General features: G+C 37.8%; 3 protein-coding genes across 3 annotated transcripts; 1 reads left to right on the top strand and 2 right to left on the bottom strand.

Moving 5' to 3' along the window:
• Positions 1-3,075: 3,075 nt before the first annotated feature.
• On the bottom strand, positions 3,076-3,735 carry AK88_00567 (60S ribosomal protein L10-like protein; the record flags this gene model as incomplete). Its single annotated transcript, XM_012478215.1, has 1 exon — positions 3,076-3,735. One exon carries the CDS (start codon positions 3,733-3,735, stop codon positions 3,076-3,078), a length of 660 nt encoding a protein of 219 aa, XP_012333638.1.
• Positions 3,736-5,877: 2,142 nt separating this feature from the next.
• On the bottom strand, positions 5,878-6,201 carry AK88_00568 (uncharacterized protein; the record flags this gene model as incomplete). Its single annotated transcript, XM_012478216.1, has 1 exon — positions 5,878-6,201. One exon carries the CDS (start codon positions 6,199-6,201, stop codon positions 5,878-5,880), a length of 324 nt encoding a protein of 107 aa, XP_012333639.1.
• Positions 6,202-8,563: 2,362 nt separating this feature from the next.
• On the top strand, positions 8,564-9,523 carry AK88_00569 (uncharacterized protein; the record flags this gene model as incomplete). Its single annotated transcript, XM_012478217.1, has 1 exon — positions 8,564-9,523. The coding sequence occupies one exon, from the start codon at positions 8,564-8,566 to the stop codon at positions 9,521-9,523; it is 960 nt and encodes a 319-aa protein (XP_012333640.1).
• Positions 9,524-10,754: the final 1,231 nt, after the last annotated feature.

Consider the following 10,754-nt stretch of genomic DNA (forward strand, 5'->3'; position numbering starts at 1 on the left):
AAAAAAAAAAAAATGTGAACATATTATGAAACAGTATATGTGCACATATTGGTACATTCGTGGGGGAATGTATGTTTTCTTATACCGTACGTATGCTAGGCGTGTGCACGTCCTCCGTTTGTGCGTTTGTAAAGTTTACACGTTTATGCTTTTGTTCGTTTGTACGTGTTGCTTGCGACTAAGTGAACATGTGAGGCGTGAACAAGCGAACCGCATCAGCACGGGTAAAATGTGCCAACGTAAAGGCTACTCGGCCAAAGCGCGTACATATGCAAAGAAAAAACGTAAAAGGTACAAGGTGAAACGTAAAAGGGTGGAATAAACAAGCAAATGGGGGGGAGGATGCTTAAAATTAACTGCAGTTGTGTATATTATATATGTATAATGCTCTTTTATTCTTATATGTACACATATTTTTTTTACAATTTTGCCCTTCTTGCTTGGTAATTTTTTTGCTTGCCTTTCTACGTTTTTTTTTTTATCTGTACAGTTGCAGTTTCCACCCGTTATGTATTAATCGCCTTGTACGCTCACATAAAGTGAAAAAGAAAGCGAATGCTGAAGCGGTGTTACACGGGTACATATATATGTGACATGCCCGCGCAGTGAAACTGTTACACAGAATAAAATACATGAAAAATGGGATAAAAAAAAAAAAACACATGGAGACCCAATTTCTTGCAGCATCAAGTGAAATCATCGCTTCGTACAATGTGTTATAAAATATTGTTGTGTAACATCTGTGACACGTGGGCACACCGCTTAGTACAACATCTAGTAGTGGGTTCTCCTCTGTACTGTTGCCTACTTTACTGCATTGCACAGCATTCCATGTAACGGCAAACACGTATACATATTATCACCTCGTGCCAATCCCGCCTAGTTAACAAAATCTACACACCGACCGAAACATGCGCTTAAGCGAGCAGCTCGCGGGGAGTGAAGAATGCATACAGTACAACACATGTACCTGTTACATGTGCTAGCTGGGGAAAAAAAAAATTATAAGTTTCCCATTCAGCAAAATCGAGCTGGAAAAAAAGCTGCACTGGACACTTCACAAATGGTTGTATGAACCTTGTATTGTACTACAGCGCCGGGACGTCTGTGAAATAAATTTATTTTTCTCCATGGGTTTATTAAAAGGTGCTCCATGTCCCCGCACAGTTTGTTTGTTTTCATGCACTTTTACCTCTTCGGCGTTTTGCCTTGCCAGCCCTAAAACAGTTTGAAAGGGTAATATTACGAGGTGAGTATAAATGCGCACCTTTGCTGTTCTCGAGCTGGTATTACATAATAAGCTAGCACGTAAGTAGCAGACATGTAAGCGCAGTGGTGCATCACGACTGTGCATGCGAAGAGGGAAAACTACTGTTGTATATCGACATGGCATACACGTACTTGGTTTGTACCTGTAACGTATTATTGACACGCATACTTATCTTCAACTATACGTACACGCTGGCACCTATATATGTACACGTATGTACGTGCAAGTGGTAGACAGCGCAGCTTGCCGTAAGTGTACCACTAAAGCTGGAAGAAACACTATACTGCTGTTTTACACACAAATTTTATGTTTGCCACGAATAGGACATCATCTTACGAATTGTGCATTTCTCTTCATAATCACATCCTACTGCCAATTTTTAAAAACGCCACTTACACTAATGTGTGCATTTAAGCACTGTGTAAAAAAAAAAAAAAAAAAAAAAAAAATATTGTGCATGTCATTTGGGAATTAAAAAAAAAAAAAAAATGGCTAGCTCGAAAGAACAATCACAACTTTGTTTTGGTAATTTTTGGTCATCATATAGGAAACCTTTTTAAGCAAATCCCTGTTTGCAAAAAAAAAACAAAAAAAAGGTTTAAAATATCCAAATCGGTCTAACCTTGCTGCTATTACGAATAAATGCATTTTCAAGTAGGCAGCTAAAAGGAAGTAACCAAGCTATTTCATTTTGAGGAGAGAAAATGAAGTACGTCGTGGGTTGAAATAAACTGCGTGTGTACACCATTATGCACATCGTAATGTGGCAACGCCCTTTTTTTTTTTTTTTTATGCATGCACAACTTTGTCATATGCTGCATAAATTTTAGAGATTGAGAACTTGATAAAAGTTTTGCGGCGAACGTTGTGTAGCGAAAAAATGCCTTGCCATAAATTGATCATGTTAAAAATTTAGCAACAATGATGCACTGTTAAAGTTAATGTTAATGTGCGTTTGTGGAGGCATTCCCCCTTTCACTAAGTCAATGTAGCTGCATGTTATGCTCCATCACGTGTACCCGAATTTTGTTTTGTTCCCGTGTCGATGTGGTGTGCCAGGCGCCCTACATATACGATGGGACATTTCGTGGAAAGTTTGCAACCGAAGGGACAGCAATGCTAAAGTGTCCAAGTGGTTGAATGAGAATACATCGGTTGAGCACACACGAAGATGTACATACGCACATATTTGCTCGTACGTTGCGTTATCAGAGAGGTCGCCGAATGGTGTGTTTATACCCAAAATGGTTAAAGGGCTAACGTCATCGCAAAAACCGACGTTACGCTCACTGCGTTGTCCCGGTATGCTGCGTCGCGCCAAATGGAGTTTCACAACCACGCAAGTTTAGTTCACAACATGGGCGAATTACGCATATATATATATATATTACTCCCTTAAAGTACATTCTTTGCACAATTTAAGCAATTTCTTTTTTTTATGTCCTGAATCTCTCAAAAATGATACTTTTTTTTTTTTTATGAATCTTTCACTTTGTTAAATTAGCAGTTGGACGCTAAAAAAGGGGAAGAATCATAAAAAGTTGGTGGCAAAAAAAAAAAAAAAAAAAAAAAAAAAAAGGGAAGTGTTTATAGTATTCATGGAATGATAAAAACGATGTATTGTACTTACTTGTACATATGCACATGGGGTGGTGCTTACACTCTCCAGTGGTACAAAAACACATGGAAGAGTAGCAAGAACCTTGTTTTTTTTTTTTTTCCCCCGTGGCAACATGGGTGTATTTATAAACACTCAGAAAAAAAGAAAAAACATGTAGACGTGAAAAGAACAACAAAAGAGAAAATTAGGACTCAATAACTGTATTTATGTCTTTGTATATTTTATCCAATGGTCCCTTTTCCCTAATAAATTTGCAGCTGACTCCATCAGATATAATTCTTCCCTTTTTCTTATATTCCTGATATTCGTCTTTGGAAAAGTTCGTAAATCCCCATTTGTTGCTAACAAAGACTTTTTGTCTACCTGGAAATTTATACTTAGCTCTTCTCAATGCCTCACATGCCTTTGCAATAAAATTTTCTTTAGTTCTTATGGAGAGAAGTACTTGTCCAATGTCAACTCTTGCAACAACACCGTTTGGTTTTCCAAAGGCACCTCTCATACCTGTTTGTAGCCTATCAGCACCAGCACATGACAACATCTTATTAATTCTTAACACATGGAAAGGATGTACTCGCACTCTGAGGTGAAAATTATCTTTACCGCAATTCGTAATCATATATTTGTTTGCACTAATACGTGCTGCTTCCAAGGCCTCTGAAGATATTTGCTCATATTCGTATGACACCAAGTGAACGACTGCACTGAATTCATTTACATCTGCCTTTTTTCTTCCCATGTCGTAAATTCTTATCTTAGGATCGGGAACACCTCTGCAGTATCTGCTCTTGGGATAAGGCTTGTTCTTGCAGTAGCGGTAGCATCTCGCTGGTCTTCTTCCCATCTGCGTTGGTAGGAAAAAATTCACATAGGAAAAAAAAATGTGACAACAACTCGGTAAAAAAAATTGCTAGGGGCAGTTAACTATGTTTGTAATAATTAGTTCGCCCCTTGCTCGATAAAAAGCATACTTGTTGGAAAATACCTCCCCGCCCAGGAGCACAAAACAATTGTACCACATACCATACGCTCGCTCACAGTATAAAACCACGTACGTATTTGCGCAAGTATACATCCGTGGTTGGATATTTTGTTTTTTCCAACCGAGCGAATGCCTACTCTCACTATGCATAAATGAAGCCCTTTGGTTCAGGGGAGGCGGGGAAGGTTTCCCACGTACAATGCCGCGCGAGTATATATGTACATATATATATATATATGTACGGGTTTTACAGCGCGTGAACAATATATAAATTGTTGAACAATTTTTGTTTTTTTCGCTCTCTGCGTTCGTAAATTTACCTTGTCGACAAAATGATACACTTTTAAAGTTCTCTGGGGAGTATTCTCAGTGGGAAGATCCTGTTGGTCAATTCGTTGTTTTGGGGGAATTACAAAAATGCTGTTCGCACGATTCGTTGGCGAGTTTTGTTTTTTTTATTTGTTTAAATTTTATTCATACATTAATGTATTTCGTATGTTTGCGCGATAAACGCAATTGTTTTTATCCTGAAGTGTTAAATCCAATAACGGAAAAAAAAAAAAAAAAAATGACTGTAACTTATGACCAAGTTGGAGGAAAAAAATATAATGTAGAAAAAATTTATAAAAACGCAAAGAGTAAAAAAAGTAAAAAAAGCGAAACCGTAAGGACAAAAAAGGCTGGTGATGCTAACCGCGAGGGGAATAAATGGCACCATTACAAGGCCCAGAAAAACTTACTTATAAAGCCAAATTAAAGAAATATAACACGGAGTGAGCAGACATGTATTCGACAAGAAAATAAAAATTCCGTTATTGTCGGGCCGCTCAATATGCGGAGACCACGTTGGTGAATTGGTTTTCAAGCGTAAAAAAACTGCAACCCCCAGTAATAAATATATATCTGCGTAACAGTTCCATACACAAAAGTATGCGCAGCGCATTATGCATATATTATTATGAGGGCATAACACAATTATTGGATCGAAAAAAATACCTCTCTTTTTTTTTTTGGCGCAAATTTACCCGTTTTTTAAAATACCCTGTGTTTTTATGAGTGCTATTATGCGTAAAACACCTGACCCCTACATGCGCCCGCACCGGTGTAATAATATAAAGGCACGCGCTTTATGTTTTTTTTTCGCCTGTAAGTAACCAGTGTGGAAAAGGGCTGATCCTGCAACCATTTTTTTGACAATTTTTCCCCCCCCCCATGAACTTCTCATTGTTTTTTTATCTCATCTGCTTTATTTCTGCAAAGATGAAGAGGTGAAAAAAATGCATACCTTTTGCTTTTGCACAAGTTGTTTAAGGAGAAAAAAATTATCCACAAAATATATGCCTTTGTTTTGTTTTTTTTTCTTTTTTCGCGTTGTACAACAATATAGCACATTTTCTGTGCTCGCTCTTGTAATGAACAATTTGAAAATGCATAGGATGGGCAGATTCCCGTGACCCCCTTTACTTCCTGCTTCCACAGAAAGGAAAATTTTTTAAAAAAAGCAATCCGCGCCCAATTCCTTTGCTCCTCCTGAGTGTATTGTAATGTACACATATGCAGGTAAAGTATTATATATATACATTTTTACGAAAGCTCTCAATTTAAAGCTGCCTTAATCGTTGCAACGTCAACAAGGGGTAACACGCAGCAACAGTGTTGTCAACGAAAATCGCCTTCCCTTGCTAAAATATATGTGGCGTAACACCCCGGAACGAGGTTTGTGCGAATGAACTTTTGCCTCTGCAATTAATTCCAGGTTGGAGGGGCATGACAAGGCGGGATGTGTAAGCACCTGCATAGGCATGAACACGTTTTTTTTTTTCTTTTTCCTTTTTCACATTTTGACACAAACAGCGATAGGGGGTGATAGGTGGCTACAGCGCTAGCTTTTAAGAGGTAGCCTAGGAGGTATCCTTTTTTATTTTCCCATTTCAATGGTCAATTTCCTGAACACGCTCCTTTGAGACGCAGTAGAATTGCCACCCGCGAGGTTCGTTCCGCGCTTTATACCAACAAAAAACCGGTGCCACCCATAAAGCGAAACTTTCTATTCTCTCTTTTTTTCCTCATTTGGTAGCAGGTCAATAACGCGCTTAGTCCCTTTTGAGGCAGAACATTAGGGAGCCCTCCATCAGGGCAGGTATTTTCATTACGTCTCATTTTGAACCCTCCATTACATTCCTGTATGGACGTTCTTAAAAGCGCAGTGCAAAAGTTGGTTGTACTTTCACAGCGAGGGGTACACGAGCAGACAAAATATAACACGCTGGGAAGGAACGATTTGATACTGTACACATTGTATATGCATGGGATGCACCGTCTTTTCATTCTGTGTGGTTATGGACGTGTGCTCCTTTAAGTCTGTCCTCCACCACCCACACTTTAAGCATGGGTAGACGGTACATGATACAAGGGAAAAATACTTTCGTAAGTTTTCACTCGTTCGTCCGATTTGTACCGTGCATGCTGCTGCGCAGGAGAGGGGGGGAGGTTATCCCAGTCCAGCGATAATGGTACTTACTGTGTACACATATACGCATACACTTAAATGCTCACCCTGGTTGGACACCAACCTGCATAAATAATGCTACCTTGTACGGGAGATCATGTCATGGCTATTTTATACGAGTTTTATATTTTCACAGACATGCAGCATAAACGTACACCTGTGCCGTTTTTTGCAAACCCAAGCATTGTCCAATACGAATACATAACAAAATAGCAAGTGCTTGGATGTATTTTTTTTTAAAGTGTGATGGTGCAGCGTCAATGGAGTACAATTAATTGTGCCTTGGAGCATGTACTCCTTTTTTTTCTTTTTTAAAAACGTTTGCATGTTTTGTTGCCACTTTTTTTTTCTTTTCACTTGTACGTCCCTTTTCTTCATTTCTTTATTATTTTTTGTGATTTTTTTTTTTTTTTTTTTTTTGCTCCCTTAGTTGTCCCATGTAAAGTTGCCCTTTTTTTTTGTTTTTTTACCTATTCATTTTTGTCGAGCACATGGGTCAGGTTTGGGTCCATTTGGTGTCCCCCCTTTTTTTCTTTCCACGCAAAATCAAGGCAGAAAAAAAACATACAATTTTGTGCGGCATTGTTTTTTTTTTTTTTCATTTTTTGGGGGTTATTCAAAAATATGTTTGTTGATTCGTACATGAATACATATCGAACGATGCCCATTCTGAATTCCTTCGCCAGTAATATATAAATCATTTTTTTATTTGGTACATAATATACATGGCTGGGTGAACCAAGCATAATATATAAATGTGAGGCATATATGAAATATTTTTTTTTTACGCACGAAAAAAATTATAAACCTTGTACGCATATATATAAAAAAATATAAAACCAACACGTATATATATATATATATATATATACGTGTACTCCATTTTAAAAAAAAAAAATGAGCGAGGCAAACCATGCGTGACGGTTTAACAGTATAAACCATTTGTGAATTTTAATATTTTATGAAAATGTAAATTTATGAAACTGCAAAGTATGGTCATTCGTTAATCGTATTTGAAGGAGGGAGCGAACCAAACGCAGTAACGCGAAAAACGCAAAATGCAATAAACGCAATGACGCGAAAAAAGAGCGGCAGCACTCACGAAAAGTTTATAGCCTAACCGAAACCAGATTTGAAGAAGAAAAAAAAAAAAAAAAAAAACTGATTTATATATATATATGTTACTTTTACAAAATAATTAATCGTTTCAAAAAAAAAAAAAAAAAACGTCAGAAGAGTTAAGCGCTTTTCAACATTTAATAGGATTTATGCGCCAGTTTCGTAACAAGAATTTTATTTGTTTGGTGATTCAATTTTGGAGTGAAGTACTTTTTGTTCATACCTTGATTCTCGCGTTTCCTTTTTTTTTTTTGTAAACGAGCAGCAACTGAAGATATATGCCTTTGCGTGCAGCAGCAGAATTGCGACATAGCATAAAAGCGTGAAGCGTATCGGCAGCCAGCACCTGATTTGTACCAGCGTGTACAGGTGTTAAAAGAAAGCAGTTCGCACAAATGTGCATAAATACACGAATACATAATAAAATAACAGGATGAATGTCTAACCCCCGTTTCCCCCGCGTGGTGTTATACGCACTTCCAGAAGCGCATACGATTTATGCATTTTTTTTTTTTTTTTCCACGTGCGCTTTATACCACGCCTTTTTGTGCGCTTGAAATATAGTATAGAATTGTTCATTTGTTTTTATCGTTTTCCCTTTTTGTGTGCCAGCCCTTCCCTCTCACACAAAACACACGTATGTATTTTTATATACATGTACGCATGTTTTATGTATCTGTGGTAAGTGACCCCTCTTTTTTGTTCACCTGTGTGTCCCCTTTATTCCATATGACGCATACGTCCCCGTAGTGTGTGAATGGAAGTAGTAATAAATCGGCCTGTTTGTGTAGTGCTTTTGTTTTACGTAACTGCAATTTGCTCGACGTGTTCTTTCTGACCGGAGCGATTTTTACCAGAGATTTTTTTTTTTTTTTTTTTGTGTGTTGTTTTGTTTTGTTTTTTTGTTACTGTGTAAATATAAGTACATGTGTAGGGTGTATTTCCATAAGCGTATGTACATGTGAGACAGGAAGGTGTGTTCAGCTTCTTCTTCTTTTTTTTTTTATTTTACTCCGACCGCTTTACCCCCCCCACGCGAATAAGAGTCATTAGATATAAAAAATGTCAGCGGCAGCCATAGGAGTTGATAACCGATGTTTGATGAAAAATAAAAAGAACAAAAATGGCACATGTGATAGTATCAATGTAGATGTAAATCATATTATAAAAGATATATATGGTTTTAAGCATGGAAGAAAGAGAAACGTACAATTTATTAACGACGACACTTTATTGAATAACCAGGATATGAAGAAAATTATAAAGAGAATAAAAATTCAAGACAGCTATGGGAGTAACGGTACGGGTAAACATGGCCCATGTGACCGTGAGAGTAAACAGGAGGAAGATCCATTGACGCTGTCTCCACAGGATGCCACTTGCAGCAGTAGTGAGGACGCTGTTAAGATTGGTTCTGACAGCGGCTTGGATAGGATGTCGGATAGGGGGTCAGACAGCTGCACAAGTAACAACCACGTACGAAACACCGAAAAGCGCAGCTGCCCCCAAGAATATGATTACATGTGCGAAAACAATCACTTTGTAAAAAGACAAGCCAGTAGCAACAATCTGGTTACAAGCGACTCCACAACGGAATCGTTAGCCCAACGAGAAGAAAAGAGAAAAATTTTGTCCAAGCAGTTTGAACTGTGCATTGATAACGTCCTAGAGCATATCCTCTCATGTAACGAAATTAATCAAGCCAAAAAAATAATGATTCCCTTGTTAAGTGAATTTATATTAAATAATTTTATGTGCCTGGATGATCATCACAGGATTCAAAATGGATACAAAATAAATATGGACACGTTGCACAAGGAAAAAAAAGTTTTAATAAGTGCCGTAAAAACACAGTATCAAAAAATTATACAATTGCAAAAATTGGTGGATAGCCAAAAATGTGAAATAAAAAAAAAAAGCGATGAGCTCAATCAGATAAAAGCCAAAGTGCATCAGTACTTCTACGACATTAATAACCCTAACAAGAGAATCTTTTCCATATTGTCCCCAGACGTGTACTAGGTGTTTTGCTTCGCGGGGACACATCAAATGGGCAAAATATATAGTCCCTACATATATAAGCAGCACTCAATCGTCTACTGGGGTGTCTGCGTAATCTTTTCACCACACGTGGTATACCTTTACAATGCCTTTCCCCCCCCCCCCCCCCTGAAGCAAGCAAACAACGCATATTCATTCTATGCAGTAACCCTAATGGTGTACAATTCGTAACGGAATGGATGTGCTACTTTCGCATAAAAAATACGTATCAGTAAAAAATTCACGCGACGCGTTTTATATGCCAAGATGGATAATAAAAAAACGTTAGCCAATTTTTTTCCTTTCATTTCTTTTACAAAATTTCACCCCTGGTTGTGGTAGTGTTTAAATCCCACTGCCCACATGCCCGTAGAGTTCTCAGCCAGAAATAAATTTCCCATTTCACAGGAAGCTTGCCCACATAATAATTTTTTTTTTTTTTTCATTTTTGATATACACGCACACGTGAGGGCACAGATTTGCCTTCCTTTGAAGAGCCCCATAGAAGAGACAAAAAAAAATATATAAATATGCAGTTCACCAGGACACTATTATTATTATTTTTTTTTTCATGTTGTGCCTTTATATTTACGCCACACAAGGGGGAGTACAGCAATTCGTGAAGCGTCCGGAACGCTCGATCAGGGGACACAAGTGCATAAAATTATTTTACTCATCACGCTGCATGTGTGTGGGGTGGGGTCTCCCCTATGTGCGAAGGTTCATCGTTCCTTGGACAAATATTCGAAGCATTATTTCATTATCACCACACTGGAGGCATGAGCTCACAGTTGACGCCTCGAATATGCGAAGAGGCGCTGGGAGAAGGAACTGCGGCAGCTTAAGGATATTCGTTGTGCCGCCACGACTGGACGGACGTGTAATGTACATGTTAAAGCAGAGATGCACCCACGTGTGTGAGCATATATATATATGTGTATGCCTACACAACGCTGCAAACAAGAAAAATGCCCAATTTTTGCGTCTAAATTTATCGACCGAATGTTTTTAATTGTGAAACATACACTTTATGAGAAGTTTTTTATGAAATGTTTTTTTTTTTTTTTTTTTTTTTTTTTTTTTAAAATTTAATTAGTTGTTCGTTCACGATAGTTAAACGCTACCTACACGCACTTAGGTCACACAAAAATGGCAACAGGTAAAAATCGTGTTGTATAATCTAATCAATGAACGAATGTATACATACGGAGAG

The sequence above is a fragment of the Plasmodium fragile genome (genome assembly GCF_000956335.1).
Source record: "Plasmodium fragile strain nilgiri unplaced genomic scaffold supercont1.4, whole genome shotgun sequence".
In the NCBI taxonomy this organism is placed as follows: Eukaryota; Apicomplexa; class Aconoidasida; order Haemosporida; family Plasmodiidae; genus Plasmodium; species Plasmodium fragile.